We start from the raw sequence: 23,036 nt of genomic DNA, 5'->3' as shown, positions 1-23,036 counted from the left end.
ATGTGAAATATGAGCCTAGATAATTTAAGTGTCTATCTCTCATAGAGCTCATACTACTAGATAACCTTGTGGCTGACCACCCCAAATGAAAAGCAGATGACAACAAAATGGCAAGAACCTCTGAAGCTGACTTTCATCAGAATTTCCTGAAGGACCTGGGTCTAGACTTCTGATCCCTTTCCCATTCTATATGTCTGCTTCTCACCAGACATCCCTGGATTGGTGACTGCCTGACCCTTCATTCAGGCAGTGCTCATTCTTTGCCAACCCTTCAAATCCATCTCTAAATAAATGGAGTGCTAAGAGGCATCAGAGGTATACATGGTGAGTTCTGGATATGATAACTATACTGGCAGTTCATACACTTTTAAGGCTTATATCTCAACTTTTCTTTTGGCACACAACATACATTATGAATATACGAACAGTATTCCCCCTTACCTTGCTACTTATAGGTTCATAGGTAGGTACTAGGCTATCTACCCGAGGGCATTTATAAGCCTAACCAGAGTGTGTCAGCTTTCACCGCCCCATTGATTAATTAACTGAGCCTCTGTGAAGAAGAGCGAATGAAATTATCCCAGGGGTGTATTTTCTATTACCCATCCACTCGTCAAGGTTTATCTTTAAGAGTGTTAGTGAGGGGTTCTGCCTAATGTAGTTAGGAATTTTGTTCCAAAGCATGGGGAGTCTCTGTGACAGGAATCTATCCCTCCAGCATGTTCTATTTATTGTTGTGGCGAGGTTTAGCTCACTAGAGTGAGTGGCTCGCAGTGACTTGGATGTCTTTAGGTGTAGCATGTCCATCAATTCTGAGTTGGACATGGCTTTGTAAGTCAGCAGAGATCACCTCTGAGTAAGCGATATGCGACTGAGTACAGCTGGAGTTTTTCCAGTCGGGCTGCATAGGACATATGTTTGAGGCCAGTAATCCTCTTGGTGAGGTACTTTTGTGGTCTTTCCAGCTGTTGGAAGTGTCTTGTGAGGTACATCCCAAATGGGGCATTGTACTCTATGATGGGTCTGATGAGTGACGAGTAGAGTAGGGCACTATAACCTCTTTATTTCTAGATGCGAAGACTTTACTAATTAGATGGGCTACATAGAAGGATTTCTTAACTACTTTGGCAATATGATTGTCAAAGTAGAGATTACTATCTACCTGGGTCCCCAGATCTCTTATTACCTCTTCTGTATCAAGGGGGCTGCCACCTATGTGGTAATTCATGGGTGTTTTGTTTTTCCCAAATGGGATGACTATGCATTTTTTGGCATTTAGCTTGAGACCATGACTTTGACACCAGGTGTCCGTCTCCATAAGGCCCTTTTGGAGAATGTCAGTGTCAGCCGGAGAATCAATTATGGCTCCCAGTTTGCAGTCATTGGTGAACTTGGTTAGCCATAGTCCTCCTGTGTTTGCCTGTACTTCTGAGAAGTATATGCCGAACAGTAGGGGTCCCAGGACCGAGCCTTGTGGGACACCACTTGTGACTGGTTTAGAGTCGGACCTGGAGCCCGCTATTCTTACCATGTGAGTTCTGTCTGTAAGCCAGCTGGCAACCCATCTCGTGACGTAGGGGTTTATGTTCAGGCTGGTGATTTTATTTCATAACGTATATACATTGCGAGATATGACAACCACAGCAAATATGATAATGTAAACAGCATGCCACTTACTAACTGAAAACTCTAAGTGCTGAAACACTCAGCTTTCCTTATCAACTTACACATTCTATTATTAACAAATTTCATATCACTACTGCAAGTGTAGCACATGTGCTGTACAGTACACAGTTTTTCCTTGAGGCTGCTAAAAGTTTTTGTTGCTTGTAAAATGCTAACCATCATTATTGTTGGCAAGATGTACTGTAAATGCCTAATCAATGACATTTATACATAAATGCAACAACATTGTGTCTGCCTACTTGCTGGGTTGAACCAGACCATTTACCTGATAAATAAACATACATAAATAAATAAAAATAAACAGTAAGTACTTTTCTGAGATGGAAATGAGAAAAGTCAGACTGTGTAAGTGGAGAAAAAAGAACTTAGTCTACAGAAGTCAAGTCATAAGGGACACAACTCTGGAAATGTAGGTGCTAAGATTTTTGAAAAGCAAGGAAAGGATTCAACAATATGATGAACTCACTGACTGCATCTACTCCAGAATTCACATCAAATAAGAAAGTAGAAGTATGACCACTTGGTACATGACATTTTAAATGCATATGCTGCCAGCAGTATTATCAGTCTGCAAACAAAGATTTTGGCAGAAATTCAGTTTCTGACTCCCAAATCATAGCTTATCTTGGACACTTGTCCTTGCTGACTGATCTAATAAGACTGCTTATGGCTCTATAGCTATAAAATAATGAACACTGTAGAAATACAGAATAGTGACATATAACACATATAAGCTCTAGAAATCACCTTGTAATGTTCAATAATATGGTAGGTGCTTCTTGGCCCTAGAATAATTTCCTTGTTTTCAAAAGTGCTACCACCTCGCTATTCTGCTCATCACTTGATAAAAACACCTACAAAACCTTTGTAGAAAAGAGTGAGAACAAGATCAACAGCATTCAAGCTGTCACTTCTGAAACCAACCAATGATTGTATTACAATGTTTTTTGGAGGGGGGTTCATGTGGGAGGAAGTATATTTGTGTAAGTAAACTTAGCTAACAGCTGGTGTTTCAGTAAGTGTTTTGAAAAGATCATTGCAGTAGCTTTGAGCTATACTGGATATTTCCTGCCAAAGATCTGACCTGCCAGCCAGCTTCCAAAGCTTTAGAACACCTTCCTTGCACACTAACCATTGACCTGCACAAGGGAAGAAAGATAACATTGGTTAGGGCACCAAAACATTAGACCTTTCTTGCCTAAGAAGGGGGATAGAGCCCTGGCAAACAGGTTGCAAAACAATAAAAAACATCTTAGCATAAAAACAGAAACAATAGGAGGATGTAGAGATCAGCTACTGCAGCAATGTTTTATTTGAACATCTACTGCTATGATAAGATTACTTACACACCTGTACTATGTTCATCGTTGGATTACTGTAGCAGTACTCTTGAGCAATACAGGATGAATACCAGAGCTTAGAAACCAATGAAGAAGGCAGACGGATTGAATTCAGGAGACCCTGAAAATAATCCTAGCAAGCCTGCACAGAACCTACAGAAAAAAAATTAATTTGAAGTGCAGCATAAATAAATGTGTAAAACAGAATCAGAGACCATCCCTTTTCAATAAGTCGCAAAGTTCCAAAAGATCTACAGCCAAGTTACTGAAGGACAAAATAAATATCTAATAACCAAAAAAGAACCTCTCCACTTATCTCCACAACAGAATGTGTTTTAGTGCAAAAACAGTTAAAAATTTTGTTGAAAATGACTATCAAAATAGTTCAATCAGTGCCCTGGGCCAGTGCAATAAACCAGCATGCCACCCCAAACAGAAAGCAAAAAAAGCACTTCACTGGAATAAGCCATAACTGACTGGCTTATTACAGTTAGATCTACAGATCTATGCATCCCACCCCAGCAAAACAAAACAAAGGACATTCCTGCTCATAAATCCTTTCTCTAAGGGAACACACTGTTTTCCTCTATAACGTGTCACAGAAAAAATAGTGTGTGAGGCATACTCCTGCCCTAGTTTTGCAGATGCATCACCCAGGGCAAGAGACTGTCCACTGATAGTTTTAAATGAAACAGCTGTTGTGTCATAGATATACCTGTATTGTCTGCATGTCCAAATTTGAGCATTTTCCACTAAGAATAATTGAAACATCTGATAAGCCTTCTATTATGGTCTTGATATTACGTGCACTTCTAAAAATAACTTTTAGTTCAGCACTTAAATTTTGCTTAAGGTGCAAAGGTATAACTTTCACCTAGTTGTATTTTACAACTTTCCAGATATGTCCTGCATCCACTGAAAAAGATATGATGAAAGAGTCAGAGGTCCTAGTCTGAACCCTGCAACATTTCTTCATAGTGAGCCAAGCTGTTCTTTCGGAATGGGACTGTCCACCAGACTTCTACCACTAATAGCTACACGTCACCTCTTAATAAGTTTATCTTTGTATTGTCTGCTGATGAGCACATTTTTGAGCACATCATTTCTTTTAAAAATACACTATCTAAGGGGATAATTTAGGACAGTCTTCTCATTTGTTCTTTCACAAAACTGCACTTCTAGTAAAAAGATGGCAGCTGGAGAAGTGGAGACAGGTGTTAGAAGAGGTTGGTTTATGATACAAAGAAGAATGAAAACAATGAGACAAGATGTTTTTTGAAATCAACACATCCAAGTTGTAAATACTATCTGGTGAAGAAACGGTATTCAAAAAACATTCAAATTCACTGGTGCTACATGACCATAACATAGGTTCATAGGTAAGTGTTAGGCTAACTGCCCTTGTGGGCCATTTTAAGCCTTGTCAATTTCCCTTACAGTGCTTGAATGAACTCACCCATTTGGTGTAAGACTGGCCTTGCCCATCCTATGGCTGATAATTTTACACACACAGACACACACGCACACGTATTATGTATGCATGCATATATATATATATATATATATATATATATATATATATATATATATTTATATAATCATAGATAATTTGAGTGGACTCATGAGTAGGATAAAGCATTTAGGAGATGCCTCTTGTCTATTAGTAGTACAGGAGGCAGTCATGGGGTAAATTTTCTATTACCCATCCACAGACCCAAGTTGCACTTGAATAAGGACAGGGGTAAGCTTTGTTTTATGTGGATTAAGAGTTTGTTCCAGGGAACTGGTATCCTCTAAATGATATACTTGTCCCTCCAAACCATTCTGTTGATGTTGCAGAAGAGGTTTAGATCCCTAGACCAAGTATTTCTGATGCCATTTGACTTTATGATGTGCACAAAGTCCATCAGCAGTCAGTTGGAGGATGTCTTGTATGCCAGGCACAGGTCATGTCTTAGGAGTTTGTAGGATACTGAGTATAATGACAGGGCTTTGAGTCAGTCCATGTAGGACATAAAAATATAATCTTGACATCTGAGATACAGAAAACTCATGGCTTTAAATTTATATTAGTGTTCCCAATGGGTAAGTGCTAGTTTGGCATAAATGGGTGCTACTGCCACACAGAACAGATAAACCACTCCATCCATATCTTGTGAGGAAAAACTAAATACAAACATCTGATTCTGGCTGTTACTAATAACAAGTTGCCAAAATATTCCACCTTAGAAAGGGATGCCAAAAAATGCCAATAAATTATTATCTGAGGATACTCGTCCAAAATATTCTTACGTTTTAGATCAACAAAAATAACAAATCATTCAGTGATACAGCCACATGCAGAAACTACCAGCCACCACAATGGATCATTCAAGTTAGGAAGGGTGGGTTATAACAGCTAGCCGTTTTGAATACAGTTCTACTGTTGTATTCAACTGTCTGGTTGTAAAATAATAACTGAAGACTCAATTTACATTAATAAATCTTGAGATCAATGCAAATAGTAGAAATATTTGCCTTTGTACCAGTAATAAAAGAAAACTCTTTTCTTAAATACTTTAATGTGTACGGGTTCCAACAAAAAACTGCTGTAGTTGAAATTCTTAAAATCGTAAGCAGAAATCACTTTCAGCTTTGGCTGAGTCACTTGCTGCTATTGCACTCCATGGTTCTGTTCTGCTGGTATGTATTCAAAGTGCGTCTCCCACTCCACTGCTGAAAATAGTGTGGGGGTCATCATTACCAATGGTTGTTTGCCAAGTTGTTCTGGCACTCATTTTACAGACTGGCAAGGCAACAGTTCCTTCGTAAAGGCCAGTTCTCTAACAAATTATTGTGGTCATTGAAGTTAGAATCAGGAACTTCTGAACCAGCTTGGGGGTGACCAATAATACTTGACTTAGCACCCAAACTGATTGGATAATCACAGTTTTCATCATATTCAACTTTTGAGGGTTTTTTTTTTTTTGATTTCCATTCACAATGGTTTTGCATGCTGTTAACCTTATAAAAAATATTTTTATACTGGATTTGTTGTAATTCAGATGTTAAGTCTTTGGTAATAAAACTTGTTCGGTCTTCTACTCTTTCAATAGTATGTTGCAAGAGAAGTGACAATAGTTCAAAGCCAGTCATGTCAAACAAATAAACTAGATGACTGTACAGTCTGGAAGATGCATCACTGCCTTTTGGTAATTTTCAAATTCTGAGTCTTTTTGGTACATTTTTACTGGCTATATTTTCTGTCAAAAACAAATTGTCAAGCAATAGATAACAATACCTAAACGTTTGGAATCAAAAAGTACAAGTTGTCATGTTACAGTTTTGTTAATACCGTTGTTGCTAGCACTATCAAATTGTGGAATAAAATTCAAACACATTTTTAAATCCTTACATTTACTTACCATTTTGGGCATACTTGAATGTGTAGTGCTGTAGCCTGTGCACCTGTAATGTCGAAACACTGCTCACAGCCAGCAAGTTTTCATTACAACAGTACTACTATTGTAAGCCTCACCACTGGTACAGGGAGTTGCCTTATAAGTAAAATGATAACTCTAGTAGCAAAGTTTCTCCAGGAGTAGAAAACATACCCTGAGAAGACAAATACTGGGCAAAAGACACAGCAAACCAGCAAAGTATCACAAATTCCAAAGACAAGCTACTGAAGGACAAAATGAATCTTACGTTAACAGTGAACTATTTAAGCATTCATTTACTTGCCCAAATTACCAGAAGTGTGTGACTTTTTGTTACTAAATGTACAACAAACATCTCTGAAGGGGGAGGTATCTGGAAATGCAGACTTGAACAAGAATGATTGTTGTGGCAAATTAGACTCAGAGCATAAAGCTTTGAGGAATTAATGATAATGTTTCTATAATGCTCATGCTTAAACTAATATTTTTGGAATACTAACTATATACTGGTACATGTGCATTTAATGGTACAGACACATTATTATTTAAGTGTTGTATCACTTTAAGTTTTTGTGCATGTTAACTTTATCTGCTGATAATGATTGGCTAATACTGATCACATGATTGATACTAAGTTTTTAAAGTGAGGGTTGAGAATGGTTTTAACATTTTTTGTTGTTATAGGGCAAAAAAACCACAACTGCTTTTGTAATAAAAAAACATTTTCTTGTGGAGACAAGTGGAGGAGTTTCATTTTGTTACCAAGTCATAGAAGTAGCCAAAAACTCCGGGTGTGTAGGCCCTGCCTTTGTCTGGACATGAACAGATAAGGTGAGAATCTCAGGCATACCTCTCAACTGTCCAGATTTTCACCTCATATTTTTGGTCTGTTCTTCACAAAAATAAAAGTTATGTGCTCACCATAACTATGCATATGTGTTGTCCATTTACATTCTTCCTTAATGAATGGGTCTCAGCTCTGACTCGGCTGCTTTTTACTAAATTTTAGGATCCAACTCTCGAGCTTCTCCCTTTATCCATAATGCTCCTGACCACTTTATCGCCTCAGATCGAGTCTGCTGCTACTATATAACAATCCAAATATAGAGCATAATAATAATAATAATAATAATAATAATAATAACAGAGAAATAGAATAGTAACAGAACAGGGGCTCAAACAGGAAAGTACAGTTGTGTACACTTACAATAAATGTAGATGTTCGAGTGTACTTACTGCTGCAGTCATCACATTTGGGTTATCCCTGCCAGGGTAGCCCTCGGCCGGCCCAAATACCAGAGACTTAGTATTTCTGCGTCGGTTGCTGTCGCTTGAGGACTGACATCAGGTCGTCAGTGGTATAAAGTAAGGCAGCCGACGCCATTACATCAGTTTTTCTTGCCTTAACCTATCAGGAGCCCCCAAAGTAGAAGGCCATATTCTGGTATAAGAACACCAACAGTGGAAAATAAATACCAATATGTCCCTTGTAAGGAAAGGAGAACAACAAGGAAGAATGGTAACAAAAGGAGAAAGAGAAAAAAGGGGGATGGTGGGAGGGAAACCAGGACTGCAAGAGTGAATACACTCGAACATCTACATTTATGGTAAGTGTACACAACTCTACTATGTTCTTTGTGTTTCACTGTTGCAGTTGTCACATTTGGGTAGATTCCCAAAGCTGAGGAAATGGGTGGAGGCAGTCAAGGAGACTAGGGGCTGGCTAGGATACCCTGCAAGACTGCAGAGGCAAACCCTGCCCTGGAGTTGGAGAAGACAGGCAGGTGGTAATGTTTGGTGTAAGGGTGAACAGATGTCCAGGTGGCAGCCTCCAGGATGTCCCTGGTGGGGACTCCTCTGTGGAAAGCTGCAGAGGTGGAGGCTGCTCTGGTGGAGTGTGTCCTGACCCCCTTGGGGGAGGCTTTCCATGTTGCTTATAACAGAAATAGATGCAGTATGTTATCCATTTGGAAATTGTTTGTTTGGAGATAGTTTTGCCCTCTGCCCTTGCAGCAAAGCTAACCAGCAATCGATCAGACTTTCTGAGGATTTAGTCCTATCTAGATAGAATTTGAGCTGTCTGTGCATATCTAGAGAGTGCAGGATCATTTCCCTCTTGTTCTGTGGGTTAAGGAAAAAGGTGGGAAAATGAATGGATTGGTTGAGAGCCACACTGGACACCACTTTGGGCATGAAGGATGGGTTAGTCCTGAGGGAACCCCTGTCAGCATGGAAGACAATGAAGGGCTCCACAGCCATTAGTGCTTGTAGCTCAGACACCCTTCTGGCTGAAGTAATGGCCAGAAGGAAAGCTGTCTTCCAGGAGAGAAATTTTAACTCTCCTGAAGATGCTGGTTTGAAGGGGGGCAGGGTGAGCTTTTCCAACACAAAGTTAAGGTCCCAAGCTGGGGTAGGTGCTCTTCTGGGTGGTCTCAAATTGCTAGCCCCTCTTAGGAATTGTTTGATCAGAGGGTGTGAGAAAAGGGGCTGCTCAGTGGGGAAATGAGCATAGATAGCAGAGGCATGAATTTTAATAGAGGAAAAAGAGAGACCACTGTGTAACAGGTCAGCTAAGTAATCCAGGATGAGAGGGAGGGAGGGCTGTGCCGTATCGGTTCCCTTAGCCTGAATCCAGGTGCAGAACTTTTTCCATTTGTCAGCATACGACTTTCGAGTGCTAGGGTGTCTGGCCTCACGTATAACATCTAGAACCTGTTTACTGAGGCTGGCAGATTGATCGGTGGTTAGGGAATAAGCCTAGCTGCCAAATCGAGGATGCATGAATTCTCCATCTCTCTGGGTCAGGAGGGTTGTGGTCTGAGTGAGATACCATGGTGGCAGTTGGAACAGGCTGCGCAGCAAGGGGTACTAGTGCTGGCGAGGCCAGTCTGGAGCAATAAGATTTGTCCTTGTTTTTTTCTCCTTTATTTTGAGCAGTACTCTGGGGATGAGAAGTAGTGGAGGAAAGGCATAGACCGATAGACTGACCCAGGGGAAGGACAGGGCATCCACTTTCCAAGCCATGCAGTGATGCTCCCTGGTGCAGAACTTGCTAAGCTGATGGTTGGTGTGGGAGGCAAAGAGGTCGACCTTCGGGGTGCCCCATTTCTGAGTTATTAGGGTGAAGGTTCTTTTGTCTAGCTGCCACTCGTGTGGGTCCATAAGATTTCTGCTTAAGGTGTCTGCCAGAGAGTTTAGAGAGCCTGGCAGGAATTGTGCTAACAGGCATAGTTGCATGGCAGAGGCTGTGTGCCAAAGGGTCATGGCCAGCCTGCATAGAGGGTAGGAGTGAGTCCCTCCCCGCTTGTTGATATACCACATCATAGTGGTGTTGTCTGTTTTGATCAGGAGAGCCCCTGGGGAGAAAAGGGGCTTGAAAGCTGCCAAGGCGTGTTGGATGCTAACATCTCTTTTTGGTTGATGTGCAGATGAATTTGCTGTGGGCTCCATTGGCCCTGTATGCACTTGCCATCCAGGTGTGCACCCCAGGCATAGTCTGATGTATCTGTGGTGGGGGTCTGGGTGGCGGGGGGTGGTGAGAAAGGTAGTCCCTTGTTGTGGGAGCATGCTGCTGCCCACCAAAGAAAATCTTTTCTGAGGCAAGGTATCATGGGTATAAGAGTTTCCAGGTCTTGACAGTGTTGACACCAAAAGCTTTTTAGGTATCATTGAAGTTTCTTCATATGCAGTCTAGCATATGGAATGAATAGAATGCAAGATGCCATGAACCCCAGAGCTTGCTGGATTTTCCTTGCAGATAACTGGGGTCTGGTGTCTAGTTGACAGAAGTAGGCTGTCAGATAAGCTTGATTCTCTAGTGTAAGGAATGCCATCTGGGATGCTGTGTCCAGGCTTGCTCCCAGGAATATAATCTTTTGGGTGGGTACTTGTATGGATTTCTTTTTGCTGATTGTGTACCCTAGGGGAGGTCAGTAGGGACTTTACAAAGGCCAGGTGTTTGAGCAGCTTTTCCTGACTGTCTGCCTGAATTAGGCAGTCGTCTAAGTATGGGTAAATTTGGATATTCCTTTGTCTGCAAAAGTCAATGGCTGGAGCCAGACATTTTGTGAAAACTCTGGGAGCAGTAGATAAGCCAAAGGGAAGTGCAGAGAACTGAAAGTGCAGAGATCCTTCCCTGAAATGTAGATATTTCCTGCATGATTTCCTGATAGGAATGTGGAGGTAGGCCTCTTTTAGGTCTAGGGTGGCTAGCCAAGCATCCTTGGACAGCATGGGTAGCAGTTGCTAGAGGGTGAGCATTTTGAATTTTGGTATCACCAGGAAGGTGTTTAGAATGGATAGATCAAGGATGGGGCACCAGGTGCCCTCTTTTCGGGGTACCAGAAAAAGTCTGGAGTAGAAACCTCGGCCTTTCTGTTCTGCAGGAACGTGCTCTATTGTTCTCATACAGAGCAGGGAAAGGACTTGCTTTTGTGCCCCTGCCCACTGGTTTGGAGGTAGATCTGGGAACCCTTTTGGAGTTGGAAGGATGTGGAAAGAAAATTTGTATCCCTGGGACACTATGTTAAGGAACTCAGTAATAGCTGTCAGGTTTTCTGGGTGCAGGAGGGAGGGTGTCAGGAGTCAAACTGGATTCCAGGAAAACATCGTCTACAACATCCAGGACTGGGGGAATGGCCAGGGGTCTGTGCTGTGGAAGATCTAAGGATTCCCTGAGTCTCTTTGTAGACTAAGGGTAGTCCTGACATTCCCAATGGAAATGCTCCCTTAAGGTATGAAGGGTTTCCCCAAAGGAAAAGTCCTCGGGGGAGAGGCTGAATGAATGGAGTCCTCTGCATCAGAATCCTCATAAGCAGAGAGGGGTTGTATGTCTTCATATTCAGATGCATCAGAGTCATCAGACTCCTGTTCAGACAAACCTACTGGGGACAGATCTCTCTTTCTTTTGGAAGGGGTAGCTTGGCTTCCCCTGATCAGCATGATAAGGTCTTCTGCCATTTTAAGCATTTGAGACTGAGGCAAGAAGCAGGTGTCTGAGACTGGGTCATCGGTTTCTTGGGTGTGGTTCGTACCCTGGGCCTTAGAAACTCGGTAGTTTTGGAAAGAATGGTAGACACGAAAGAAGTCTTAGGTTTGTGTTGAGAATCGGTAGTGCAAAGTACTTCCTCAGAAGCCGGTACCTGCTCAGCGGCTCTGGACCCATCCAAGGGAGAGACAACCGCAGGATCCTTAGTCGAAGAAGAGTTTTGCAAGAACATCGTGTTGTAATATGTTAGAGCTTTTCTTTCCAGGCCTCTGGTGATTATGGGATCCTAACCAGTCGGACGTTGCCAGTAATCAAATATTAATACATAAATAAATAATTTAATCACTCAATCAGAGGAAAGGGTGGAAGATGATAGAGGAACATCTCATTCATGGGAATGAACATCTGAATTCCAAACCGAAGTAAGGAATCCTTGTGCAAAATTTCTATTAACCATCTATCACAGCCGGAGCTTCTTGAAAGTCTGTCAGTATTTTAATTAGCCTGACTGCAAGAAAAAAGGGGGGCGGTGGAGCTGGTTACCTCCAAATTAATAACATATTACATCATGTGATCAAACTGGCTCACAGATATTACCCACAGTGTTAAAGTAGCAGACTCCAAGTCAGACTGCCGACCAGTCACTAGTGGAGTCCCACAGGGATCGGTCCTGGGTCCTCTCCTGTTTGGCATCTACTTCTCAGAAGTTCAGGCCAACACAGAGGGACTCTGGCTGACCAAATTCACTGACGATTGCAAGCTGGGAACCATTATTAACTCCAAAAGTGATGTAGACATCCTACAGACAGGCCTCACTGTCAAAACCATGGCATTAAGCTTAATGCCAAAAATGTGTTGTCATTCCCTTTGGGAAAAACTCAGTTCCCACTAATTACCACACTGATGGTAGCCCACTGAGCACTGAAGGCATTACAAGAGATCTGGGGACAGAGGTTGACAGCAACCTCTCCTTCAACCACCACATTTCCACTGTGGTCAGAAAGTCCTTCTACTTGGCACATCTTATTACCAAGGGTATTGTATCCAGGAAGAAAGAGGTCATCCTCTTTCTCTACTCTTCCCTCATTAGACTAATCATTGAGTATAATGCCCATTTGGCATGTACATCACTAAACACCTGCAACAACTGGAAAGGCCACAAAAGTACCTCACAAAGAGGATCCTAGGCCTTAAACATGCCCTACATGGACAGACTCAAAAAACTCCAGCTTTTCTCTGTCTCATATTGTCTATTAAGAGGCAATCTCTGCTTGACTTACAAAGCCATGTCTGACCCAGCCATATTAGGAAATGTTACACCTAAAGAAATCCCAATCCCTCAGCACTACACACTCCAGGGACCTCAACCTCATTACCACAATCAACAGAACACGCTGGAGGGATAGGTTCATAACCCAGAGACTGCCCGTGCTCTGGAATAAACTTCCCATACATGTCAAGCAGAGCACCTCACTGGCCCTTTTCAAGAGAAATCTTGATGAGTGGATGGGAAATAGAAATTTCACCCCGGGGATCACTCCAGTGGCTCTATTTGATAGAGGCACCAGGAACTAATGGCTACAATGATGCCAGGGCACTTCTATGGGCTAGGCTTGTAAAGGCTCTGGGGCAGTTGGCCTAGTACACACCTATGAACCTATGTGCTGTTGTTTATGACCACTAGCAGAAGGTTTGAAGACTATAAATGGTTCAGGGAATATAAAACCTTTTATTTGTGCCATCATGTCTTAACATTTAAGTACCTTTACAATATCTTGGTAGTTTTAGAGGTTGCGGACTTTTTTCCTCTTAGACATAACTCCAGAATAAATTCTGATGTATGTGGGATAACAGACAGGAAGTAGAAACCAATTATTGAATTTGTCACAAGTGAAGTGTGGCCAAAAACAATTGAGGCCAAGAAATCTAGAATTTTCAGATTTTTCCAAGGAAATAACAGAGGATGACAGGAACATCTCAGAATTCACTTCTAGTCACCCTCTAGTTGTCCTGTTCCTAGAAATTAGTACTGATATAAAATTGCACTTTATTTCCCACAAAAAAAGTGATAATTAACAAAGGAATTCTCAAGCAGAGTAGCACAGTGTCACTTGCAAAAAAGTGGATAATAGCTCTTGACAGAGAAGATGTTACTTCCTGACAGGAAAATTGGGATAGAGGTAAAAACTTTTAGTAACAGCTATCAAATACACTGTCATCAATACTTTCCAATTAAAAAGGAAAGACAAATTACCCTTTCTTTCACAAAAATAGATAATAAACAAAGTAATCCCACAAGGAACCAGAGCTAACTGTTAACCACAAAGATATCTGAAAAGTGGCTAATAAAGTATGAAGGCATTGGTTAAAACACTGAGTGACAATCATCAAACACCAAGGTTGCAGTCTCTGCAAGTACATTTCAATAAAATGATTATACTTTTTCTTTATAAAATTTTAATTCTAGAAGGGGAATCCCCACTGAGACTCTGAAACGTATGTTAGACAATGGTATCTGACATTAAGATCTCAGAAGTTTGAATGGTTATATATGCCTTCTGTGTAAAAAATAAAAAAATGTTTGAGGTAAATCAGTTTAATGGTAAACACCAAATACACAAACACCAGCCCCTCACAATACTGTTATGCACAAGCAGTGCACTTTTCCTCAGAAAAAAATTCAAGTACATCAGAAAATCTCCACCTGGACCCAAGACCAACTGCCAGCTGAAAAAATATGCCTGGCAAATGGTTAACTGAGTTTATCTGAGTTGGTAAAACATTCTGAATGAATTTAAAACTTTTGAGGCAAAATGTTTAAATTACAGGCCGCAAAACTAAAAGACCAAGACACGAACAATAAAAAATGAAGACAAAACTGCTAATTCCCCAAGAAACTACAAAAGTTTACAAGGGATAACCCTTAGGGGAACCATAAGTTAATATACAAGTTTCTGAGGTAAAGCTTTAAGGACAACCATTAAAACATCTCAAACAACTCAGAAGGAGTTGAAAAATAAATTAATAAATAAAACCAATTTCTTTAGAAATATTAATATTGCAGAAGGTAATCCCCAATGAGGAACTTATCTGCCCAGCTTTATAGAGGCACTATCAGCTGATCTGTCGAAATTCACAGAGATCATCACTCTTCTGCTACAAGAAAGTTCTGAAGTTTTGGCACTTGTGGCACTGAAGTTATCCTTCTCCCCTCATGCAGGGCAGTGACTAGGGCACAGGGATGTTTTCCTAAAGCTTTGGAAGCTGTGCTAGTAGATCCGATCCTTAGCAGTATACATTCCATATAGCGTAAGTCTACTGCAGCAGTGATCTAATGATGAACATGCCTAGTTTATCTTACAAAATACTATGTTTTTCAATGGAAAAATTAAATTGTTCTGTTACACTGCACTTTTACTGGTAATTCCTTAGAGGCAGAGAAGTGCAATCTTCAAATTCAGTTGTAGAAGGGAAGTCACTGTGCACAATTGCGTGCTACATTACTAGCCTTGTTAGCACTGCATGATAAAGTTCATTTCTGTATCAGGTGAACCACACAGGAAGTTCATCGACTGGATATATGTTGACTACTATTATCACTTCCACCATGACTATTTAGATCCAATGTCTGTGTTCCACTGTGCACTGTAAGTAGGCAAATGTTTCCAAGAAATTGATGGCAGAAGCCTCTTCTGGGTAAGAGGAATGATTAAAAAAGTATGGGCATGTCAATCGTACTTGTGATCCTAGGGGCACATCTAAAAGAAGTGTAAATGCACACCATGTGACAACCAAATTAGGGTTCACATAGCAGGTGAAATCAGAAATACATTAACTTGGAAATCTTACACCAAACAATAATATTAAGTATTTATTTAGAAATAGCTTGCAAATAGTCTCTTATTTAACTTGCTTGACAAACTTAACCAAAGCAAATACCTCAGCTGCCTGTTGCAAGACTGAAGTTTAAATTAATGAAGATCATAAGGCTTGAAAGAAAATCCTAGAAGCTGCAAAAGACTAAAACACAAAATCCTAAAATAACAATGAATATATAAATTAAAGCACATACAAAACATGAAAATAACCCTCCAAATGAAAGAAATAAAAAATATTTGTAAGGACTAGTTTCTGTGTGGTACCTAAAATTTATAGCATTAGAATCCACAGATGTACACCACTGGAGAAAACGAATAAGTTGGCTTCCATTAAAAAAGTGTTTTTTATTCATTTGGTGGGTGGTTAATATTTTATTTGCAATGAATTAAATTTTTGTATTATTTCTGATATATTTTTTGTTCATGTCCTAAAATATTCAGTCATTTTAGCTTCAGACACATGATAAAGCCCCCATATAAAAGACCATCACAGAGATACTTTCCTAACCGTACTCAGTTATCTTAAATTAGTAACTGTACATACAATTTACCCTTTTTTACTGATTTTATTTTATGGTAAAAAAGTACTAATTTTTATGCAAATTACTACAATGCAGACTACTTACATCTCTTCTGGGAAAGGTACTCAGAAGCTTGAACTGCTCACAAGGAAATCCTTTAGATGCCACAAAATCAAAGACTACCTGCAGTCTGGTGCTACCGAGAAAGCGTCTTTCAAAAAATTCTCCACTTGGTGTACGGATTCGTAACTTACTCACTGGTTCAGGTCCTTCCTCACTTGGCTCTGGTGGCAGTGCCTGCTCTAGGGACAACCTGATGGCCTGCATTCAAGAAAAAGAAAGACAATGGTTAATTGTTAACCAATACTCACAGAATACGGATTTTATATACATTTTGGTTCTTCTACAAAGCAGGTTTTATTTGCCTAAGTGGCAACCATTGCTGTCTTTGGTATCTGTAGTAAAGAATCCTTTAAACAAGATGTGCATTAGCTGTACAACAAATCTGCATTAAGTGCTAAACTGGAAGTAGACAAAATGTAGTAATTGTTCAAGACTGGAAAAGGCAGTTGGCAGTTTCCAGGATACAATGGATAGCTAAACTTCCACCTCTGTAAAATCTTAGGCTGTATAAATGTTAACTACTGTTTGTGTATAAATGTAAATAGAAAAAATTTAACTACTCTGTGTTTAATTGGAACTTAGTATAATGCAATGTAAGCAAGTGGAAAGAGATGAAGATGAAAAAGGAGGGAAGCTCAAGAAACAAAGGAGAGACTGTGATTTTGGATGCAGACCTTTAAGGAGAATACCAATAATCATACAGAATATTACATTAGGTTCCTAGGTGTGTACTAGGCTAATGGCCCTGGGGTCTTATAGGTTCATAGGTAGGTACTAGGCTATTAGCCCTAGGGCCTATATAAGTCTAGCCAAAAAGGTACCCTGGCTTTCGCCACCCAAGAAAATTATTTTCCTGTGCCCCTGTCGAGCAGAGCCACAGAAGTGATCCCCGGGGTGAATTTCCTATTTCCCATCCAATCATCAAGATTTTTCTTGAAGAGTGCTAATGAGGAGCTCTGTTTGACATAGACAGGTAGTCTGTTCCAGGGTATGGGAAGTCTCTGGGACAGGAATCTATCCCTCCAGTATGTTCTGTTTACTGTGGTGACAAGGTTTAGGTCCCTAGAGCATGTAGCTCGGAGGGATTGGGATTTCTTTGGAGCATGTCCAACAGCTCTGGGTTTGACATAGCTTTGTATGTTAGGCAGAGATCACCTCTGAGTAGGCGATATGCGACGGAGTAAAGCTGGAGTTTTTTGAGACGGTCTGCGTAGGGCATCTGTTTGAGGCCAGTAATCCTCTTTGTAAGGTATTTCTGTGGCCTTTCCAGTTGTTGTACATGTTACAGGCCTAGCCATAGGATTACCCTGACATTGTGCCACCCGATCTTAGTTCCCAGTGCCTCTGTCGAGTAGAGCCATTGGAGTTATCCCGGGGTGAATTTTCTATTTCCCATCCACTCATTAAGATTTCTCTTGAAGAGGGTCAGCAAGGTGCTCTGCTTGACATGTATGGGAAGTCTATTCCAAAGCATGGGCAGTCTCTGAGTTATGAACCTGTCCCTTCAGCATGTTCTGTTGATTGCGGTAATGAGGTTGAGGTCTATGCAGCGTGTGGTGTGGAGGGATTGGGATTTCTTTAGATGTAGCATTTCTAACACAGCTGGGTCAGACATGGCTTTGTAAGCCAAGCAGGGATCACCTCTAAGTAGGCGATATGAAATAAAGAATAGTTGCGAGTTTTTTTTACTCTGTCCATATAGGACAAGTGTTTAAGGCCTAGGATCCTCTTTGTGAGGTACTTTTGTGGCCTCTCCAGTTGTTGCAGGTGTCTAGTGAGGTACATGCCAAATGGGGCATTGTACTCGATGACTGGCCTAATGAGGGAAGAGTAGAGGGAGACAATGACCTCTTTCTTCCTGGATGCAAAACCCTTAGTAATGAGATGGGCCACATAGAAGGACTTTATGACCACAGTGGCAATGTGATAATCAAAAGAGAGGTTGCTGCCAACCTGTGTTCCCAGATCTCTTATAACGCTTTCTGTGTTCAGTGGACTACCATCAATGTGGTAATTCATGGGAACTGGGTTTTTCCCAAAGGGAATGACGACACATTTTTTGGGATTGAGCTTAAGGCCATGGTTCTGACACCAGTCACTGGTCTCAGTGAGGCCATTCTGTAGGATGTCAACATCACTTGGGGAGTTAATAATAGCTCCTAACTTGCAATCATCTGTGAACTTTGTCAGCCAGAGTCCCTTTGTGTTGTCCTGGAATTCAGAGAAGTACATACCAAACAGCAGAGGACCCAGGACAAACCCTGTGGGACTCCACTCATAACTAGTTGGCAGTCTAACTTGGAGTCAGCTACTTTCACACTGCGGGTTCTATCTGTGAGCCAGTTTGCAACCCAACTAGTGATATAGGAGTTGATGCCTAGCTTAGTGAGTTTTTCTATGACTCCTGAGTGGGGAATGGTATCAAAAGCCTTGGCCAGATCAAGGTAGGCTGTATGAACCACCTTGCCTTCATCCACAACTCTGGTGACTGACTCAAAGAAGTCGGCCAAGTTGAGCAGGCACAATCTACCCTTCACAAAACCAAACTGTGTGGGATCCAGAGTTTGGAGATTCCCTATATCCTTGTTTATTAGGTCCATGATGAAGCGTTCCATAGCTTTGTATATCAGGCTCGTCAGGCTAATGGGGCAATAGTTCCCAGGGTCTGTTCATAAAGTAGCAGAAAGTATTCTAAGAACAAAGCCAACACGGGAATGCAGAAAGGAGATTCTGCCAGTAGGGATGACTGCAATTAGGGATACAGGCAAGAGGGGGATGGAATTTACTGGAGAAAACTGGCAAAGGAACCAAAGTATTGGGAGCAAATAACTAGAAAGGGAAAGGTAATAGAATGGGAAGATGCCAAGAATTTATTTGGACTGCAGGTTAGAGTTTGCCTTCTTTATCAAGGACTGATATTAGAGTATATGCAAAGAGAAAGAAATATGGGGGTCCTAATTGAAACACCAGCACTGAAAGGATTTTCAGTAAAATCTATAACAGAACCTGCCATTAAAAAAGGAATATTTAGTACAGCGTATAAAATATGATATTGCGTGAATACTATAAGAATCAATCAGAGATGGTTAGAAAGGATTGGGAAGAGAGATTGGACAAGCAATTCACAAAAAAAAACAATGGGAGGATATATGCATGTCTCCCAAATATGCAACAAAGTGTAGAGGATTTAGGATCTTTTCTTGGAAGTGTTTACATAAGTATTTTTATACCCCATGTAGACTCCAAAAATTTTTTTCTCAGGTAGACAGCAAATGTTGGAGGAGTGATGGGGAAGAAAAAGGTAACTGGTAGCATTTTCTGGGAGTATAATGAGTTGGAAACTTTAAAGATTCCCTGCAGGCTGTTGTGTTAGAGAACCTGGGTGATCAAATTGGTAGAACTAAGAAATCATGTTTTTGAGCAATGATGCAGAATCAGAATTGCCTAGACATAGTAAGGCCTTGCTGGGTCTAATTATGGTAGCTGCCAAAAAAGCAATTGCTAGAAAATGGAAATCAAAGACTAAACCAACTTTATGAGAAGTAGCAAATATAGTAACAGAGATAAAACAACTGGAATTGGGATCTTTAGGAAAGGGTAGGAACAAATTACATAGGAAACATGGGAATTGTGGGAACAATACATGCAGAGTAGGAATGAGATTTAAAAGAAGGCAGGATTTGAACGAGTTGTGTAATGTTTGACTGACAATGACTGGACAGATTATAAGTGATGTATAATGTTTGCAACTACAATGGTGTTAGCATACTTTGTAATGTATAGTGTTCGCACAAAATTGTATCAGTGTGGCTTGTTTTCATTTATATAAATGTTAAGATTAACTATGTCATATATGATAATTTAATAAAAATGTTTCTTGTTTAAAAAAATGCAATATAAGCTTTTTTCCCCAGGCCTCTGCTGAAAATGGGTATTACCCAGTTGAACTTTTCCAGTAAACAATGACAAATAAAAAATAACTAAACAAGTAAGCTGCCTCAGATCAAGCAGCCTCAACAAGGAATAGAAACACATTCTGAATTGCCTACGTGTAGTGTACCAGCATATGAATAATTCACACACGTATGAAAAGAATACAGCTAATTTTCCTGGCTGATAGATTTTTACCAATCTGGGTCATGTTGTGAGACCCCTCCTTCAAGAAAATAGGCAACACTCCATACTATATTATACCCTTCACTTAATCAAAATCCCCAAAATCTCAACATGAAAGCTGAACAGTTCATTTAGCCAGCCGAGTCACCAATAGATAAAGCAGAAGAGTTTTGCCATGGTAGTGACACTTTCAGTATTTGACTTCATCTTCATGTTTACATTCTGTGTTAAAAAAAAAATCCCTGAAGAGCAAATAGAGAAGACATGAGAATGTAAATTACTACGAAGAATCACCTGACTTCCATTACAATTCTATGGTTGAGGTATCAAACTGAAATTAATAAGCAGCACCAACCCACTTGATTTAAATCCCAAAATCTTTACCTGCACACTGAGTAGTTCATTTAGGCAGCTTATAGTCACCAAAAAATAAAGTAGAACTAACTACTAGGACCGTGTTCAACAAATATGGAAGTGCAAATAATACAGTGAAAAGTGTTCCAAGGTCACCAAGTAGTGATTTGGGTAGACCTCAATTCATGACTTTAGCAGTTTAGAGAGAACGCAGCTGAGCATGTGAAGAAATGCTCTTCTTCCTTACTGCAAATCAGTATTAATGGTCAAAACATATCAAATCTCACATAAGACCACAGGAAAGCAAAAACAAAGCACTCATAAAATAAAAGCAGAATGAAGCAGATCCTAATTCATGACATCCTGTTGTCATTAAAATCCTCTACATCAAACTACTAAAATATGGGTTGAAGACTCTAAGAAACTGTACAATGTAAGAAGATGGCAGCTGGTACTGAGATTGTGGAGAGTAAACATATGAAAATAAAAAACATCAGTCCAAGAAGCCTCAACTGGGAAAAACACTGACACAAAAAAAGATATCTGAGAATTAATTATTGTCATAATTCAGTGCCACTGAGCTGATGTAAATCCATGATAGTTCTACGAATAGCTGCCCAGAATGGTCTTCTGTGTTCAGTCACACAAGTGTTCATTGAAAGAGTGGCAGTAATTATTGTATCAAGCCAGATAGTATTTTCTGAGATACACTAAATATTTCAAAGTATGTATTTTTCTAGATATCTTTCAGTTCACATACATTTAAAGTAAGAATGCTAAAGCTTTGTAATCTGAGCTTTTTGGGAACACTTACACTTTTATCTCAGCCCAAAAACAAATCAAACTGTGTTGGAGGAGCATATGTCTATGACATATGCAATATTCTACAACATAATTCAAAGGCATCAGCTATCCTCCAGTTATGTTTCTTCAATTTCCAGCTTTCACACCTGCATAATGTTACTGAAAATATGACAGTATGGACAAGATGAATCATTATATGCGAATATATACCCCTGCACTTGAAAATACTGTCTAAACTATTCATAGACATTTTACCAACAGCAATTAATCAATGGATTTCTTGACGGCTTGCAATACCATTTATTACTGATCTAAGAAGGTTGAAGCAGTCTAGTGTTTCTATTTCTTCTCCATCAAGAATAAATTTATTGTACCTGTTGCCAGGAACTTTTTCTTCTTCACGATATGGTGCAAACCCATTTTGAGATTATACTATTAAATCTTGACAGGCAGATATTACCTATTGTCTTTACTTATAGCCAGTAATGTGGTAAAATCAGGATAGTGACGTTTGCGTGTAATTATTTCTCCAAATTTTTACACACAGATTTTCTTCATACAATCCATTTTCTCTGATGGTTTGTTCTGCAAATTAACAGGTATGGGGAAAGTGTATAGCCTTGTTATACACCTTTACTAATTCTAATTCAGTAGTTTTCCTTGTTCTGTTCTAACTGTTGCTTCTTGATCTATGTATGGACTGCGCAGAGGAGCTATCAGGTGTGGTATACTCATGCTTCTCAATATACCCCAGAATTTTTGTTACACACCCTAAACCCTTCTTATAAGCAACTAAACACATGTAGACATCCTTTTGATATTATTTTGCCTTTTCAAGGATCCATCTTACATCCTTGGTGATGTTTTTTTGTTGTTTCCTGAATTCTGCTTGCACTTCTGGCAATTCTTTAGCAAAATATGGCTGTAATCTCTTCCGAGTTATCTTGAGAAGAATCTTTTTAACATGTGAGATTGGAGTAATTCTGCAATAATTTCCACAGTCCTCTCTTCAAGACTGGTATAAACCCAATTTTTTTTGGTCAATTGGTCAAGATTCTGTCTTCCAAACCTCCTTCCTAGCACAGACTTCTAAGAATTGTAGCAACTGCATTCATTAAGTTCATGTATTTAATTTGCACCTGATTGTAATTCATGTAACCCATCTGTGCAAACCAAATTACTAAACTCTGCTTCTTTTTATAGTTACTGTTGTTATTATCTCTAATTAGAAAAGTTATACACAAACCGATACCCTAGCAATAGCAAGAGATTATTTTTGTAAATAAAAAGTAGAAGCTTCAGAAAAAAAAGTAAATCATGGCAAGGTTGGCAGAGAACAGTGTCTCAGAAATGCACACAGCGAGATGAAGCCCTGGAGATTTTACAGTCGACCTGAGTTCAGATAGCTTGAACACCTGTATAAGCAGGCGGGGGAGGAGGAGGGAATGGGGGAATGCTGACCTGTCCACCCTGGGAGGAAAGAGGTAAGTCTAGTTTGCCACATGGGTGACACCTAGTGGGATACTGTCTATACCATGGATTTGAAGTCTCACTGGCACGTGCAAGTTCTTACTGAGAAGCAAAGGGAATACAGCAGGTGAAGGTATTTTCCTCTTGGAGAGCAGCTATAACAGAGCATGAAATAGCCGCCACAGGGTAGGAGGCTGTCCTGCAGGACCAGCAAAGCTGGCTCATTCCTTACCATCCGACTTTTGCCATGAATGAAAATGCATGCAACTGTAATCCTCACAAGCACACATCAGAATATCAAAAGATGAAAATGGATCAACAAAACTGTGATATGCATG

General features: G+C 40.1%; 1 protein-coding gene across 3 annotated transcripts in view; it reads right to left on the bottom strand.

Annotated features, from left to right (window-relative positions):
- The window catches only part of FAF1 (Fas associated factor 1), a 5,915,525-nt gene that overhangs the window by 690,484 nt on the left and 5,202,005 nt on the right, over positions 1-23,036 (bottom strand). For all 3 annotated transcript variants that reach the window (XM_044055943.1, XM_044055942.1, XM_044055945.1), the window contains one exon: positions 15,937-16,152. In XM_044055943.1, the coding sequence (XP_043911878.1) occupies positions 15,937-16,152 (216 nt within the window). The remainder of the gene's footprint in view (positions 1-15,936; positions 16,153-23,036) is intronic.

Source organism: Protopterus annectens, chromosome 14.part0 (genome assembly GCF_019279795.1).
Source record: "Protopterus annectens isolate FY-2018-M chromosome 14.part0, PAN1.0, whole genome shotgun sequence".
Lineage (NCBI taxonomy): Eukaryota > Metazoa > Chordata > Ceratodontiformes > Protopteridae > Protopterus > Protopterus annectens.
The sequence above is the reverse complement of the archived record's forward strand: the minus strand, read 5'-3'. Positions and strand labels throughout refer to the sequence as shown.